Raw genomic sequence first — 18,012 nt, 5'->3', positions numbered from 1 at the left:
TACTATAATAAAACCCCTCCCACTCCCTCCGCCAACACCCCGCCCCCTGCAGGCTCTGTCCGAGTGCACCAAGTTGTTTTGCTCTCCTTCCCCGGAAGACCCGGCTGAAAATCCGGAAAAAGAATCGGGAAACGCCAGGGGGCATATTGCGCTTGCGCACAGAAGGGCCGGAAGTCGAGGCGGGAGTGACTCTGCTTCCGTTTCTGGTTTTGCTCTGGTGTTTGGGTTTCTTTGCGGCCGCTGAAGATGAACCGACTCTTCGGGAAAGCGAAACCCAAGGCTCCGCCGCCCAGCCTGACTGACTGCATTGGCACGGTGGGCATTTGATCATGCATAAGTAGGCTCAGGACCTCTGACACACCCGACCGCGCCCACCCCCGGTGCCGGGCCCCTATTCTTCCACTTCGTTTCGGGTCCTGGGCCCCTTATACGTCGGCCCTCTCTATCCCACCTTCTCCCCTTCATCCCTGTTACCCAAGTCATTCCTAACGCCACAAACCAGGGACCCCCTAACCCCATCACTGTCTTACCCTGCCAGCACCCAACCCGTTTTGATGCCCATTGCCCGTCCACTCTCGCCTTGATCCTCTCACCTCACCCAGCCCTAGGCCCATACACCCTTCCCACCTTGTCCTGCCTGATCCCTCACCCTTCCATCTGTCATCCCCAGCCCACATCAGGACTCAGCTTGATATCCTAGGTCAACATATCTGTACCTCAGTCTTGGATCTCAGTAACACAAAACTCAGAACCCTGGCCCCTCAGATTAAGCCACCATCCCCGATCTAGGAAATGGCACTAGATCTACAATCAGCTGGTTTCACTGGGCACTGGCCCATTTCACGCGCCTCTTGGATGAGCTCTCAGCCTGGCTAGTCTCTGATTCTAGGGAAATTCCAACTCAACTCAGTGATTTCCAAATTATTTTCTGCCCCAACCCACTTGAGGGTTACCTGGTAGAATTGGGGCAGTGTGGCGGGGAGGGGGGGGGAGGGGGGTTGGGGGCGTGGGGGGGAGGGGCATAATTTATAAAAGCCCAGGGTTTCTGGTTGGGAATACCCTTCTTTGTGAACCACTGTTTTTCACCCTTCCCCTTAAGCTCCTCTTTTCTTCCTCTGTATTCCTTCCTCTCTACCTGCCCCTTCTGGATTAAGTGTATTGCAGTAAGTACCAGTGCATTTGATATTTTCCTCCAAGGTGGACAGCAGGGCAGAATCCATTGACAAGAAGATTTCTCGATTGGATGCTGAGCTAGTGAAGTATAAGGATCAGATCAAGAAGATGAGAGAGGGTCCTGCAAAGGTAAGATAGGCAGCAACTGCTGCACAAGGTGCTGGCACAGCCTAGTTTTAGCACTTATAGAAATAGGGCCTAGTTTGGCTGGGCACGGTGGCTCATGCCTGTAATCCAGCACTTTGGGAGGCTGAGGCGGGTGGATCACGAGGTCAGGCATTTGAGACCAGCCTGGCCAACATAGTGAAACCCCATCTCTACTGAAAATACAAAAACTTAGCCGGGCATGGTGGCGGGCACCTGTAATCCCAGCTACTCAGGAGGCTGAGGCAGAAGAATCACTTGAACCTGGGAGGCGGAGGTTGCAGTGAGCAGAGACCACACCATTGCACTCTAGCCCAGGTGACAGTGTGAGACTCCATCTCAAAAAAAAAAAAAAAACACAGGACCTAGTGCAGGGGCTGTGAGCATCCCTACAGAAGAGATGCTTACAGTCTCAAGGAGAAAACATGTGAGGGTGTATCCTTTAGGGAGGAGAGTTTGCAACCAAATACGGAAGGGAGGCTGGGGATTGATCTGGTGGAAAGAGATGCTGGTCACACGTCTAAAAGCATGTACATATACTGAGAAGGTGGTCATCTGGCGAGGAAGACTAGGCTGTGCTCAAGATCAATGACTTGCCAAGCTGGTCAGGTTAGGTTGGTATATTAGACTGCTTAAAGAGTGGCCTGCTGGGAAAAACTGAACTAGGCGTCTGGGACCAGTGTTCTAATACTAACACTGTCCCTGCCATCTAGTTGTGACCTTGATAAAGTCACTTATTTTCCACTCCTGTTAGGTAGAAACATAAAGTACTGCATTTAAGCACATGGAGTGTGGATATAGAACTACCTTGTTTTTTCCAGATCCATAACTTATTAACCATGTGAGCCTGGGTATCACTGAACCTCTAGTTCCCCATCTGTAAAACAGAGATAATACCTACCATACAGTATGAGGATTAAATGAGGTAACTGATGTGTACCACTATGTCTCGGATAAAGTAGTACTCAGTAAATGTAAGTTATGATAATCTGTGAAGTAATAATACCTGTTTTTCCTTCCTCATTGGAGAAGACAAATAAAATGGTCTACAGCATTCTATAGAAAAGGAAGGCTTTTCCCAGCCATCTTAGTGGATGATGGGGAATGAAGAGCAACCAGAGGCAGGAAAGCCCATCTAGATTTGAGACAATGAAAGCCCAAACCATGGTGGTAGGAAACCAAAGAATCAGTTTGAAAGTGAGTTCTGAAATCAGCTAACAGGATGATTGTGCATGAACAAACTACAGAAAGAGGAAAGATAAGGTTGATATAAAGATTTTCAACCTAGAGAGGTGAGAGATTGGTGGGCCATTGTTACCTATTTCCAAGGTGAGATAAGGTTTAGGAGTTTGGAATTATTGAGGTTAAGTTGATAGGCTATACAAGTGAAGAATCTCCCTAAGGCAACTGGATATACAGAATCAGCACTTTTGGGGCTAGAGGCGGAGATAATATGCATTAGGAAAAGAGAAAGTAGTTCAGGACTCTGGGATGTGGGATGCAAAGACAGATAGGAGCTAAGGCTTAAAGCCTGGACCTTAGAGATACCTGTTTTGGGGAGGGGAAGAACAGAATCCAGGAGCCATTATGCCTACTACTTTGAAGAAGAGAGGAAGTAGGCATGTGAGTTTGAGGCTATGGGAAATTTCTTTTACTGTATGTGTGTTTTCCACCTTATTTTTATTAAATCTGTTTTTCTCTCCAGAATATGGTCAAGCAGAAAGCCTTGCGAGTTTTAAAGCAAAAGCGAATGTAAGTTACACATACAATTTCTTTCCCCACAGCAGGTTTAACTAAAAGAAAAATGGTCTTCCATTCCTTCAGGTTTTCATACTATTTTCTAAGCACTCTTGATTTAATTACAAATGTTCATTGACATGTAATTAAATACAGTTAGCTGGGTTCTTCCCCGCTACGTGTTCAGCAATATCTGTTGTAACAACTTCCATCTAAATAGAACTTTTTGCCACGATGGAGATGCTCTATATCTGTGTGCTCAATACAGTAGCTATTAGCAACAAGTGGTTATTGAGCACTTGAAATGTGGCTAGTGTGACTAAGGAGCTAAAGTTTAAATTTTATTCAATTTAAACAATTTAATTAGTCTTATATGGTTAGTGACTACTGTTTTGGACCAGATCTGTAGGGTTTTATTTATTTTAGAGTGTACCTTTTTTGTTTTTGTTTGTAAAGTTAGGAATCCTAAATGTTTGTTCCCTCCCACCATAATAAATTTAAAGATCCTTAATTTGTTTTAGGTGACTATGTCCCAATTTTGAGCAGAAGCTAACTAGTATCTTTGGTGCCTACCTCTGTGGACTGTTCAGCTGATGAGCTCCTCTGCAGGGTTATAGAGATCAGGTGTAATTAGCTATTGAGGAACCAGAAAGATTGTCAGTATCTCTCTTCCTATATTAAAATGACTTTTTATAAGATACCAGATGCCATCTTCCTCCTTTTAGATAAGATCAAATTGGAAAAAGAAATTGTAATGCCTAGACTGGTGAGAGTGTGGTGAAATGATTTACCTTCTTAATTGGTAGCATTACTAGTTTTAAGTAACCTTTTTTGTGATAAAAAGAATACAGGTTCGTTGTAGAAACTTGGAAAATACATAAATATGAACAGAAGAAAATAAAACTTACTTAGATTCTTACTGCTAGAAATAACCACCTTTAAAATGCTAATTTCTTCCAGTTTCTTTTCTCTGCTTCTGCATATGTGGTATGTGTGCATATAACTTTTTCGAAGAAATGAAATTGTAGTGTGTATATGTAGCTTTTCCTTTTCCACTTAATATCATGAGCATTTCCCTGTTCTTTTAAATATTCTTTGGAAACTTTACATTTTTTAATGAGATTATAATATTCTACCATTTGCTTGCACCATGAATGGACTATTCTTTTTTGTTTTTTTTGGACCATTCTTTTTCTAGTTGGATAGATTGTTTCCAATATTGTATAAAGAACATAGTGACATAAGTCTTGGAGGTAATATTATAATTTGATATAAAACTTTATTTTAAAAACATTTTGAACACCAGACATTATATTAGGTCAGATGGATTACCTAATTATGGGTACAAAATTAATAAAACGCACCTGGGGCTGGCCACCGTCGCTCACACCTATAATCCCGGCACTTTGGGAGGCCAAGACAGCAGATCACTTGAGGTCAGGAGTTGGAGATCAGCCTGGCCAACATGGTGAAATCCCGTCTCCACTAAAAATACAAAAATTAGCTGGGTGTGGTTGCGTGCGCTTGTAGTCCCACCTACTTGGGAGGCTGAGGTGGGAGAATCGCTTGAACCCAGGAGGCAGAGGTTACAGTGATCTGAGACGGCACCACTATACTCCAGCCTGGGCAACAGAGCGAGACTGTCTCTAAACAAATAAATAAATAAATAAAACAAAATAAAATATGCTTGTCTTCAAGGAGTTCAAAATTCTGGAAAACCGTTCAGCTATATGTATGAAGAGCCTTAAAAATAGTTTTACCCTTTGCTCTAAGAATTTTACTTCTGTATATTTATCATAGAAAATAGTTATAAAGCCATACTAAGATATGCAGCAGGCCTGGCGCAATGGCTCATGCCTGTAATCCCAGCACTTTGGGAGGCTGAAGCAGGCGGATCACCTGAGGTTGGGAGTTCGAGACCAGCCTGACCAACATGGAGAAACCCTGTCTCTACTAAAAATACAAAATTAGCTGGGCATGGTGGTGCATGCCTGTAATCCCAGCTACTTCAGAGGCTGAGGCAGGAGAATTGCTTGAACCCAGGAGGCGGAGGTTGTGGTGAGCCGAAATGGTACCATTGCACTCCAGCCTGGGCAACAAGAGCGAAACTCTGTCTCAAAAAAAAAAAAAAATGATATGCAGCAACATAGAAAAAAGCAAATGCTATAATGTTTTTTTTTTTGTTTGTTTTGTTTTTTTTTTTGAGACGGAGTCTTGCTCTGCGCTGGAGTGCAGTGGCCGGATCTCAGCTCACTGCAAGCTCCGCCTCCCGGGTTTACGCCATTCTCCTGCCTCAGCCTCCCGAGTAGCTGGGACTACAGGCGCCCGCCTCGTCGCCCGGCTAGTTTTTTGTATTTTTTTTAAGTAAAGACGGGGTTTCACCGTATTAGCCAGGATGGTCTCGATCTCCTGACCTCGTGATCCGTCCGTCTCGGCCTCCCAAAGTGCTGGGATTACAGGCTTGAGCCACCGCGCCCGGCCATAAATGCTATAATGTTAAGTGGAAAATAGTGTTGTAACTAAAATACAGTCATGTGCTGCATAACAATGTTTTTGTCAATGAATGACAGAACAGACTGCATTATACCACTCTGGCCCCTATAAGGTTATAATACTGTATATTTACTGTATCTTTTCTATAGGATGTTTAGATACACAGATACCATAGTGTTACAATTGGCTACGATATTCAGTACAGTAACATGCTGTACAGGTTTGTAGCCTAGGAGCAAGCAGTAGGCTATATCATATAACTTAGGTGAGTAGTGGGCTATACCGCATAGGTTTGTGTAAATACACTCTGTGATGTTTGCACAATGATGAAATTGCCTAACAACATATTTCTCAGAACATATCCCCATTGTTAAGCGATGCATGACTGTATATGCAAAGGAAAAAGACTGGAGGGACACATCAAATGATATTTGTGTTAGAGTGATTAAATTGTTTTTGCCAATTTTTCTGTGTGATATCTAATTTTTAAGTTTTTTGTTCTTTTTTTTTTTTTTTTTTAAAGAAAATACTCTTATTTAGTGTGGGGATACTTTGTTCTTGAGGATTTCTGTCTGGTTCATATATTTGCCATTCTCTATTGACTCTAAAAAGGTATGAGCAGCAGCGGGACAATCTCGCCCAACAGTCATTTAACATGGAACAAGCCAATTATACCATCCAGTCATTGAAGGACACCAAGACCACGGTACTCCCAAAACATCTTTTCCTGTTATTTCATTTATTTATTCTTATTCTCTTTTCCTATGGCTTTTTAAAGACAGTTGAACCAGCTGGGTGCAGTGGCTCATGCCTGTAATCCCAACACTGGGAGGCTGAGGTGGGTGGATCACCTGAAGTCAGGAGTTCGAGACCAGCCTGACCAACATGGTGAAGCCCTGCCTCTACTGAAAAATACAAAAATTAGCTGGGTGTGGTGGTGCGCACCTGTAATCACAGCTACCTGGGAGGCTGAGGCAGGAGAATTGCTTGAACCCAGGAGGCAGAGGTTGCAGTGAGCCATTGCACTCCAGCCTGGGCAGCAAGAATGAAACTGTCTCAAATAAATAAATAAATAAATAAATAAATAAAGACAATTTAGCCAACATGACTTTCTAAAACATTGTGTTTTCTTCTTCCTTTTCTTAGGTTGATGCTATGAAACTGGGAGTAAAGGAAATGAAGAAGGCATACAAGCAAGTGAAGATCGACCAGATTGAGGTGAGATGTATGCTAGTTTCTGCAAGAATGTGCACTAGTTTCTGAGACAATCCAAACGAGTGTGCGTGTGATAGGAATAGCACAGGAGAGGAATTGAATCTTGGGGCTGCCTTTTACTAGTAGAGTAACTTCGAGAAAGGGTACCAAATGTCTCAGTTTCCTCAGATCCTAATACCACATACAGTTACAGACTGTCCCTGATTTAAGATGGTTCAACTTAACGATTTTTCAGTTTGATGATGGTGCGAAAACTATGTGTATTCAGTAGAAACCATACTTTGAGTATCCACGTAACCATTCTGTTTTTCAGTTTCCGTACAATATTTAATAAATTACATGAGATACTCAACACTTTATTATAAAATAGGCTGTTAGATGATTTTGCCCAACTGTAGGCCAATGTAAGTGTTCTGAGCACAATTAAGGTAGGCTAGGTTAAGTGATGGTTTAGTAGGTTAGGTGTATTGAATGCACTTTCTTTTTTTTTTTTTTTTTTTTGAGACGGAGTCTTGCTCTGCCACCCAGGCTGGAGTGCAGTGGCCGGATCTCAGCTCACTGCAAGCTCCGCCTCCCGGGTTTACGCCATTCTCCTGCCTCAGCCTCCCGAGTAGCTGGGACTACAGGCGCCCGCCTCGTCGCCCGGCTAGTTTTTTGTATTTTTTTTTTTTTTTTTTTTGAGGTGGAGTCTCGCTCTGTCGCCCGGACTGGAGTGCAGTGGCCAGATCTCAGCTCACTGCAAGCTCCGCCTCCCGAGTTTACGCCATTCTCCTGCCTCAGCCTCCCGAGTAGCTGGGACTACAGGCGCCCGCCACTTCGCCCGGCTAGTTTTTGTATTTTTAGTAGAGACGGGGTTTCACCGTGTTAGCCAGGATGGTCTCGATCTCCTGACCTCGTGATCCGCCCGTCTCGGCCTCCCAAAGTGCTGGGATTACAGGCTTGAGCCACCGCGCCCGGCCTGTTTTTTGTATTTTTAAGTAGAGACAGGGTTTCACCATATTAGCCAGGATGGTCTCGATCTCCTGACCTCGTGATCCGCCCGTCTCGGCCTCCCAAAGTGCTGGGATTACAGGCTTGAGCCACCGCGCCCGGCCTCTTTTTTTTTTTGAGACGGAGTCTCACTCTGTCGCCCAGGCTGAAGTGCCGTGGCCAGATCTCAGCTCACTGCAAGCTCCGCCTCCCAGGTTTACGCCATTCTCCTGCCTCAGCCTCCCGAGTAGCTGGGACTACAGACGCCCGCCACCTTGCCCGGCTAGTTTTTTTTGTATTTTTTAGTAGAGACGGGGTTTCACCTTGTTAGCCAGGATGGTCTCCATCTCCTGACCTCGTGATTCACCCGTCTCGGCCTCCCAAAGTGCTGGGATTACAGGCTTGAGCCACCGCGCCCGGCCCTGAATGCACTTTCTATTTAAGATATTTTGAACTTACGATGGGTTTATCAGAATGTGACCCTATCATAAGTCGAGAAACTTCTGTATTATGAGGATGAAATAAATGAGCTAGTATATCTACACGCACAATGCCTGGCCCATAATAAGCATCCAGTAGTTACTTTTAACTAATACAATGATACTTAGTCTGTTTCTTCAGTGGTAGAGTAGTGATGTTGTTGCCTTTTCCCAGGATTGTCATGAGTGTTAAATGAAGGTATGTAGGTAAAGTGTATGTAAAGTGTTTAGCCCAACTCCTAGTATAGTAGACTTGGTTCCCTTTTCTAGTAATTCTCTTTAGATTTTTAATAATAATGTCATTAGTTCCTTATAGTTAGCATTTTTTATTGGAATTGGGTTTTGACCAGGGAGATGAGCCCTAAGAGCTTGGCAGCTCTCAGCTGTCAGATGAACAGCCCAGGTGGCAAGAAGAGATGGCAGAGGGAGTGAGTGGTGACTGGTCAGAGGAGAGAGGCTTCCTTTCTGCATACAAAATGGTGCTCTTGACCTTTACCCCCTAACTAGAATGTCCATTTCCTTGAATTCAGGGACTTGATTTTGTTTACTACTATGTCCCCAGTGCCCACAACAATGCCCCGCCATAGTTGGTGCTCAGAAAGTGTTTGATGGTTGATGAATCAGAGACTGTAAAAGGAGATAAAGCCAAAAAAAAAGGTGGGGGAGAGAAAGCTGTACGGCCTGATTCAAGCAGTGTTTGTTGGGTGAGCAGTTACTACATACCAGGCATTTTATTGCCACTGCAAAGGTATTCTCTGATAATGCTGATCTTTAGTAAGAGTGAAGGCAGGCCGGGCGCGGTGGCTCACGCCTGTAATCCCAGCACTTTGGGAGGCCGAGGCAGGTGGATCACGAGGTCAGGAGATCGAGACCATCCTGGCCAACACGGTGAAACCCCATCTCTACTAAAAATACAAAAAAAATTAGCTGGGCATGGTGTGGTGGCGGGTGCCTGTAGTCCCAGCTACTCAGGAGGCTGAGGCAGGAGAATGGCGTGAACCTGGGAGGCAGAGCATGCAGTGAGCGGAGATCGCACCACTGCACTTCAGCCTGGGCGACAGAGTGAGACTCTGTCTCAAAAAAAAAAAAAAAAGTGAAGGCATTTCTCCCCTCTCTTATTTTTTTATTTTTTCAAGCACCCCTCTTAGGTTGCCTTGGTCTCTAATCCTCCACAAGTGTCTGCATGCATGGAATTAAATGATGTGATACTCTCTAAGAGCTTCACTGATAGAAGTGTTCTGTGTATGCTTGTCTTTTTTTTTTTTTTTTGGTTTTTTTTTGAGACAGAGTCTCGTTCTGTCACCAAGGCTGGAGTGCAGTGGTGTGATCTCCACTCACTGCAACCTCCGCCTCCTGGGTTCAAGCGATTCTCCTGCCTCAGCCTTCCAAATAGCTGGGGTTACAGGTGCCCGCCACCACGCCCAGCTAATTTTTGTATTTTTTTGTAGGGATGGGGTTTCACCATTTTGGCCAGGCTAGTCTCAAACTCCTGACCTCAAGTGATCCGCCCGCCTCGGCCTCCCAAAGTGCTGGGATTACAGGCGTGAGCCATCACTCCCAGCCATCTTTTTTTGTATAATATCATTTGCCATTAAAATATAATGAAATGCAATGGTATTTTCTGCTTTTAGGGTTCCTTGTGTTTTAATTAAAGCTATTTAATAGGAACAAAAGAGAAACTTTGGTCTTTGTGAATGCTTTGTATGTCTCTTCGTCTTTCACCTGTGGTTGTCTGTCTCCCTGCCTAATTATCCTTTTCCTGTCCTCCAATAGATTGCCAGCATGACAGGTGGAGAGCCCCTTTAACTCTTTTGGTGTGTATGTGTCTTTAGTTAGATCTGAATTTTTTGGTTAGATTTATTTTCCTAAAATGCTTTACTTGGAAAATATTTTCATTGTTTTATAGCCTTAACTTTTTATTTTGCTGTTGTGTGCGTGTAGGTCTGTTTTTCTTTTGCTTTTTTCAGTTTCTGCATATCACTGCGTCAACGTTCTTTTTAGCTTAGTGCTTATATTTTTTTATATTGCTTTTGTTTGTTTATACAATAGAAAACCAGCTAATTCTGGGATGAATTTTTTCTGTGTCTATCCTGGAGTCTTGCTAGGAATCCTATTCATAGATGATCTGGGAAGATGTGTCTTGATGTGTAATGCTATTGTATAAGCTTGACTTGATTAGCTTTCTCTCTGTTATTTTCATTGTCTTTTAATTATTACTCAGCCAGTGCTTCTCTGTGTAGCAGAGTGTTAAATATGCATATAATGTGGCAGTTTGGTACTTGGAAATACAGAAAATCAAAGTTTAAAAAAAAAATTTCCCCTCCATTTTACTATCCTTTTCACCTTTACGGGGGTCAGGAAGGAATTTTCTTTTTTCTTTTTTGCTGTTGCCCAGGCTGGATTATAGTGACTCAGTCTCAGCTCACCGCAACCTCCGCCTCCCAGGCTCAAGCCATCCTTCTGCTTCAGTCTCCCGAGTAGCTGGGACTACAGGCATGCACCATGCCCAGCTGAATTTTGTATTTTTTGTGGAGATGAGGTTTTGCCATGTTCCCCAGGTTGGTCCCAAACTCCTGAGCTCAAGCGATCCGCCCACTTTTGCCTTCCAGAGTGCTGGGATTACAAGCATAAGCTACTGCACCCGGCAGAATTTTCAAATGTCTTGCATTGCGTAGAAATTCTGAAGGATAAATGGTGCTGATTTGGTCCTTTTGCTTTATCAACACTAGTTCTATTCCTGTCTGTGTGAAATTTTAGTATATGAAGAGTGTATTGTTCTGCACATAATTAACACAGTAAAATATATATAGTATTAGGTGCTTAGTGTTTTACATATATTATTGCAATAAATCCTTACAATAACCGCAGTGAGAATATGGCTATTTTTTTTATTTATTTATTTTCGAAATGGAGTCTCGCTCTGTCGCTCAGGCTGGAGTGCAGTGGCGCGATCTCGGCTCACTGCAACCTCTGCCTCCCGGGTTCAAATGGTTCTCCTGCCTCAGCCTCCTGAGTAGCTGGGATTATAGGCGCATGCTGCCATGCCGAGCTACTTTTTTGTATTTTAGTAGAGATAGAGTTTCACTGTGTTGCCCAGGCTGGTCGCAGACTCCTGAGTTCAGGCAGTCCACCCACTTCGGCCTCCCAAAGTGCTGGGATTACAGGCGTGAGCCACCGTGCCTGGCCAGATATGGCTATTAATAATTCCATTTTACAAATGAGGAAAATAAGGCTTAGAGACATTACTTCTCATTGAGTAATGGCAAAATTGAACTTGGGTATATCTGACTCCAGAGTCTCACTCCTAACCATTATACCAGCTGCCCTTTGTTATGCTATACCACTTCTTAGATTGGTTTCACATTACAATTTACCCTTGAACAGCAAGTGCAGTTTGAACTGCACAAGTCACTTATATGCAGATACTTTTCAACCAAACAAGGATCGAAAATAGAGTATTTGCAGGATGCGAAACCACCCATATGGAGGGCCGACTGGGGATTTAGGTATGGGCAGATTTTGGTATAGGCAGACATCTTGGAACCAATCCCTTGCGTGTACCAAGGGACAACTGCATTTTTAGCCTTGTAGTAATCTCCCAGTTAAGCACAGGTAGATTATTCACACATGATCTATGCCCTTGGTCCATTTTTTTCACCAGCCTTGTCTTGGCTGTGACACCTATCATGATTCCCTTTCTGATTCTCCACCCAGGGTGGGCCATGTACAACTCACTTTTTCTACCACTTCAGTTGTTTCTACTCTTGCCTCCTTTCTCTACACAATGTAATCTGTCTTTGACTGACTTGAGAAGAATAATTTGCTTGTCTCAATAACCTCCCTGTCTTCATTAACTAGAAAATGATTGATAGTTTAGATCAAGATAGTTGCTTGATTTAATGTTTCAAGTAAAACTTTCTGTAATAGTAGACAGCTAGACAGCTGACAATCATCTATTCTCACATAGGACTTTGGGCTTCCATGAGGCACTTTAAAATCAAATCCAGCCGGGCATGGTAGCTCATGCCTATAATCCCAGCACGTTGGGAGGCTGAGGCGGGCAGACCACCTGAGGTTGGGAGTTCGAGACCAGCCTAACCAAGATGGCAAAACCCCATCTCTACTGAAAATACAAAAATTAGCCAAGCATGGTGGTGCACACCTGTAATCTCAGCTACTTGGAGGCTGAGGCAGGAGAATTGCTTGAACCCGGGAGGTGAAGGTTGCAGTGAGCTGAGATTGCACCATTGCACTCCAGCCTGGGCGACAGAGTGAGACTCCATCTCAATAAATAAATAAAGTAAAAAATAAAGTGAGAGATCACCAATTCTATTCTTTATTTTTAAGTTCACATTTTGCCACCAAAAATAGGCGGGGGATTATGTGGGTCAGTAACATTCATAGTTATTGTTAAAGGAAGTCTTTGGGCTTGTGGTTTTTAATTCTTTAAGCATTCTCTCATACTTTTAATTAGAATGGATGTTTAAGAGTTACTTGAACCTGTCCTTTAGAGGAGTGTCTGCTCAGTTGTTGACATTAAAAAATTGCTAGCCAAAGACTGGGCTAGGGGAGGTGAACTAACAGTTTTTGAGAACTGTTTATGTGCTTGGCGTTTTACATACATTATCTTTTAAAAAATTGCTCATGTCTAGATTCAAAGGAGAATGTAGGGGAAAGGGGTACTTAGAAGAAAATGGTAAATAAGAGAAAATCCTCTCATATATATTTCCATAGGATTTACAAGACCAGCTAGAGGATATGATGGAAGATGCAAATGAAATCCAAGAAGCACTGAGTCGCAGTTATGGCACCCCAGAACTGGATGAAGATGATTTAGAAGCAGGTAAGTTATGAGAAAAGTAATGTATATTTAGTTTTGGAGTCCAAAAGGAACAACTGCCTGGGACCTTTTCCCAAATGCTAGTGAAAATTTCTATCAGGATTTCCTGAAGGTTAGTTTACAGTACAGTCCCTGGGCAAAGAGCTTGTGAGGCAGCCACATCAGATTGTATACTCCACCAACAACAGTGGGATGGATCAACTCTGAAGGAAGTCCAGGTACAGGCTGACCTGGTGCTTAGTATCTGTAAGTATCCTCCACATGGCCTTTCCTTGCTATATTCCTTTTGATTTTGTTCTATCTGTTTTCCTAGTTGGAGTCCTCTCCCTCAGAACAGCAAAACCAATTAAGAAACAATAATTAGGGCCAGGCACCCTAATCCCAGCACTTTGGGAGGCCAAGGTAGGCGGATCCACTCAAGCCCAGGAGTTCGAGACCTGGCTGAGCAATGTGGCGTGACCCTATCTCTATAAAAAATACAAAAATTACCCAGGCATGGTGGTGTGTGCCTGTGGTCCTAGCTACTCAGGAGGCTGAGGTGGAAGGATCACTTGATCCCAGGAGGTAGAGGTTCCAGTGAGCTGAGATTGCACCACTGCAGCCTGGGCAGCAGAGTGAGACCTTTCAAAAAAAAGAAAAAAAGAAATAATCGTTGGCAAATAATTAGTGTGCATCTACTCTATACCAGGTACTCTACTAGGTGGTGAAAATTTAGCACTGAATAAAAATGCAGTCCCTACATTCATGAAGCTTCTCTAGCAGTGGAAGATATAAATGGTTTGCTTCAAGTAATTAATTACTAGAGCACGGACTATAGGCAAGAAGTATGGGGTAGCATGGGAGCACATACTAAGGGACTCTAACCTAGTTAGTAGTGGGAGAGAGGCATGGGACCTGAAGGATGAGTAGGGAAGCATGAAAAAATGAGAAGGGTTGTCAAATGGCCTCAGGGAGAGCAGTCTGGAAGCTGCAGTCTGGAAGCTATTGCAATAGCCATTTAAGAGATGATGGTGGCCGAGACTAGCTAGGGTGATGGTAGCAGAAACAGACAGAAGTGGACAGATTGAAGACATCTTAGAAAATTGAGTGGGCAAGACTTAATGATTGGTTGGATGTAGAAGAAGTGGGAGGTGTCAAGGGTGGCTGTCAGTTTCTAGCATGAGTAACTGGGTAGATGACAGAACCATTCCACACTGAATTTCTATTGTGTGATTCCCCTGTTACATTACTGCTGCTGCTTTCCTGCTCTGTCCATGGTCTTTTTTTGCCTAGAACCTTTTAATTTATTTATTTTTTAATTTCCCATCTTCAGTTGCCCCTGATGAGTCTCTGCCTGCTATTGTCATTCCTCTTGGGTACTTCCAACTCATTTTACCACAGACTTATTTTTGGAGTCTGATTTCATGTAATGGTCACATGGCATACAACAATCTCACGCCCTCTTCACTGCCTTCTTTCAAGTCCATCGATAAATGAGAGAATTTATTAGCTGCCAGTTTTCTTGGTTACATTTTTTTAAAATGTTGACTGTTTCAATCTCAGAGTTGGATGCACTGGGTGATGAGCTTCTGGCTGATGAAGACAGTTCTTATTTGGATGAGGCAGCATCTGCACCTGCAATTCCAGAAGGTGTTCCCACTGACACAAAAAACAAGGTGAAAGGTTTTTCTGTTTATATTTCAATGCAAAATAGCAAAGGCTTTATGCTTGACCATAAGTCTGGGAATCTAAAAGGTAGTCTTACATTAGAACAAAGAAAGACAGTCCTGGTCATTATTTTGTGAACTCTTGAAGGTCTGGTTTTTCTGCATTGGATGATGAACTGACTACATAAACAGTGTCACTGAGGCTCAGGAATATTTTTATACAAGGACAATTTCTGTAACATACATAATCACCCTTGTTGTGAGCTGGCACTGGGTACCATTGATGGGTCTTAGACATTTCCCGTAAAAGCGTAAGCAACACATGCATGAGACTTGCTAGCTAGGCAGCAGTGAAAAAGTCTCACTCTCCATACACACCAGTTAATTACTGGCTGGATTTTTAATTTTATTTTCCTTTCTTTTTCTTTTTTTTTCCTATACACACAGGAGTTTAGAATGGGTGGATTTTCTAAACTATGGATTAATAATTTAAGCATAAAACTTAATGTAGAAAGATTCTAATTTAAGGCAAAAGAATCAGAACACCTGGCACTAAGTATGACTAATTACTTAGCTGTTGTAAGCTTTTCTTTTCCTTGCATCTGTAAAATACAGATAATTACAGGTATCTCATGTAATTGTTGTGCAAGCAAATTAGATCTTGTATGTAAAGGACTTTGCAAACCTAAAGCTCTGTTCAAATCTACATGGTTGTCTTTTTTCTTTTTTTTTTTTTTTTTTTTTTTTTTTGAGGCAGAGACTCATTCTGTCACTCAGGCTGGAGTGCAGTAGCGTCATCTCAGCTCACTGCAACCTCTGCCCCCCTGGTTCAAGCAATCCTCGTGCCTCAGCCACCCAGATAGCTGGGATTACAGGTGCGCGCCACCATACCCGGCTAATTTTTGTATTTTTAGTAGAGACGGGATTTTACCATGTTGGCCACAACTGGTCTCAAACTCCTGGTCTCAAGCGATCTGCCTGCCTCAGCCTCCCAAAGTGCTGGGGTTACAGGTGTGAGCCACTAATAATGACAACCAAGCTGAGCACAGTGTGACTTTGAGCAAAATAGCAGAAATTTATGTCTTCTTTTTGAACCTCATCAGTTTTTCCTATGTGTAAAATGTGAGAGCAAAGGGCAGGGAGGAGGTAATTTCTTAGGTCCATTATTGCTGGTTTCTGTGAGTGTGCATCTTCCTCTATTGTATCCCTCCCTTCTCTGTTGAGCCTGGGATAGTCTTGCCTTTCTGAACTGCCCACTCCTCCCCGACCTCTCTGGCAACTTCAAGGTCCCAAGTCCATGGGTTACTTTTTCTCAGCAACCCATGAAATCATTTTTATTAACACTACCATAGCCCACCTTGTTAATTTCCTGGTAACAAGTCCCTGAAGCATCTATGTTATTTCCACTTTGAGAAGGTCACAGATTCCTGAGTTATATATGCTATGGATATATTGGGGTTTTGTTGTTGTTGTTGTTGTTTTATCTTTTTGAGATGGAGTCTCGCTCTGTCACCCAGGCTGGAGTGCAGTGGCATAATCTCTGCTCACTGCAACCTCCACCCCCTGAGTTCAAGCAATCCTCCCACCTCAGCCTCCCAAGTAGCTGAGATTACAGGCAAGCTTCACCACGCCTGGCTAATTTTTTGTGTTTTCAGTAGAGATGGGGTTTCACCATGTTGGTCAGGCTGGACTCGAACTCCTGACCTCAAATGATCCACCTGCCTCAGCCTCCCAAAGTGCTGGGATTACAGGTGTGAGCCATCATGCCCAGCCTGTTGTTGTTTTTAAAGTAAAGGAATAAAAGAATGGCTGCTCCATAGGCTGAGCAGCCCTGGTGTTCATTGATAGTGGTATCACTGCCTATGATTATATAAAGCATGATAAGGAAGTGACTGCCTATCCAAGGGCACTGCTCCTTCAAGGATTTGGGAGGCTAAGAAAGGCATTGGTCCACATTAGGGATCAGTGTGAAAATGCAAATCTGGAGGCAAGGACCCACTGCTCAACCTTTCCTTTTTGACCCTCCCAGCCTCCTTTTCCCCTTTCCAGGTTTACTCTTAGATTTCCCTTTCTCCCTCTTTCACTCTCTTTCCTCTGTGGAGGAGTCCCCTTTTGGCCCTTTCTAGTTGTCTTCTTATCACTTCCTCCTTTTCCTTTCATGAAAAAGCTCATTCTCATCTTATGAGTGGGATTTTGGTTTTGATTGATTAAATACTTGGAAATGAGTTTTAACTATTAAATGTTTGTAATCCTTTTTTTTTTTTTATCAAATGGAAAAAATAGTGGCACTAAACATTGCTTCCTTTTTACAGGATGGAGTTCTGGTGGATGAATTTGGATTGCCACAGATCCCTGCTTCATAGATTTGCATCATTCAAGTATATCTTGTAAAACAAACACATATTACGGGACTAGGAAATATTTATCTTTCCAAATTTACCATAACAGATTTAGGTTTCTTTCCTTTCTTTGAAGGAAAGTTTAATTCCATTGCTCTTTTATTTTTTCCATTAAGAGACTCATTGCTTGGGAAATGCTTTCTTTATACTAAAATTTGATTCCTTTTTTTCTTATGAAAAACAAACTCAGTTTAAAAGTATCTTTAGCTCGTATGACTTGTTTTCATTCATTAATAATAATTTGAAATAAAACTAAGGAAATGGAATCGTAAAAATCTATGACAGTGTAACTCTACAGTCTCAAAATGACCTGATAAATTGATAAGACAAAGATGAGATTATTGGGGCTATTCATATTATGATTCAGAATCATTTTCTATTGTGGTATTATAGGTTGGTTAAAGTGATGGCCTTTTGATGAGTTTTGTTGTGTCTTGTGAACAAGTTATTACTGTGTCCATTATTGGAATGGAATTATCACTACTGTATCATGAGTGGGTATTTCGATTCTATGGTTCCCTCAGTATTACATGTTGACTTGTAATCAATAATGAATATTTCTTGATATTTAATGTATAGGACATTTATTTATACTCAATAAATATTTTTCAAAAGGATATCATTTTAATAATATCACTTCAGCTTAAAACCTCTACTGCGGAAACCAAACTTATTAGAATTTTAATGTCATTTCAGCCTAGAACTCCACTACAGAAACCAAACTAAGCAGTAGCATTGTGAGGAAAGAGCAAGGAACAATCTGGGCTTGGGCCCTGGGTCTACCATTTACTAACTACTGAATAGTCTATTCAACTTCTCTAACCTTCTGTTTCCTTATTAGTAAAATCATGCTTAACTCACAGAGCTTTTGTGAGGAATAATTGAGATAATGGTCATAAGTACCTTGTTAACTGCAA

The 18,012-nt window shown here is 42.5% G+C and overlaps 1 protein-coding gene across 1 annotated transcript; it reads left to right on the top strand.

The window, feature by feature from the left end:
* Window positions 1-46: 46 nt before the first annotated feature.
* Window positions 47-17,712, top strand: CHMP5 (charged multivesicular body protein 5). Its single transcript, XM_030919804.1, has 8 exons — window positions 47-315; window positions 1,198-1,302; window positions 3,023-3,069; window positions 6,160-6,253; window positions 6,694-6,765; window positions 12,945-13,053; window positions 14,593-14,705; window positions 17,009-17,712. Exons 1-8 carry the CDS (start codon window positions 247-249, stop codon window positions 17,057-17,059), a joined length of 660 nt encoding a protein of 219 aa, XP_030775664.1. The 5' UTR covers window positions 47-246; the 3' UTR covers window positions 17,060-17,712.
* The last annotated feature ends 300 nt before the right edge of the window (window positions 17,713-18,012 follow it).

The sequence above is a fragment of the Rhinopithecus roxellana genome, chromosome 16 (assembly GCF_007565055.1).
Source record: "Rhinopithecus roxellana isolate Shanxi Qingling chromosome 16, ASM756505v1, whole genome shotgun sequence".
In the NCBI taxonomy this organism is placed as follows: domain Eukaryota; kingdom Metazoa; phylum Chordata; class Mammalia; order Primates; family Cercopithecidae; genus Rhinopithecus; species Rhinopithecus roxellana.
The sequence above is the reverse complement of the archived record's forward strand: the minus strand, read 5'-3'. Positions and strand labels throughout refer to the sequence as shown.

Bases quoted from the DNA above. Each gene is read 5' to 3' on its own strand.
- CHMP5 (XM_030919804.1), top strand. From the start codon at position 247: ATGAACCGACTCTTCGGGAAAGCGAAACCCAAGGCTCCGCCGCCCAGC. The intron at 1,303-3,022 runs GTAAGATAGGCA...TTTTCTCTCCAG, and splicing joins TGAGAGAGGGTCCTGCAAAG to AATATGGTCAAGCAGAAAGC. The intron at 6,254-6,693 runs GTACTCCCAAAA...TCCTTTTCTTAG, and splicing joins TGAAGGACACCAAGACCACG to GTTGATGCTATGAAACTGGG.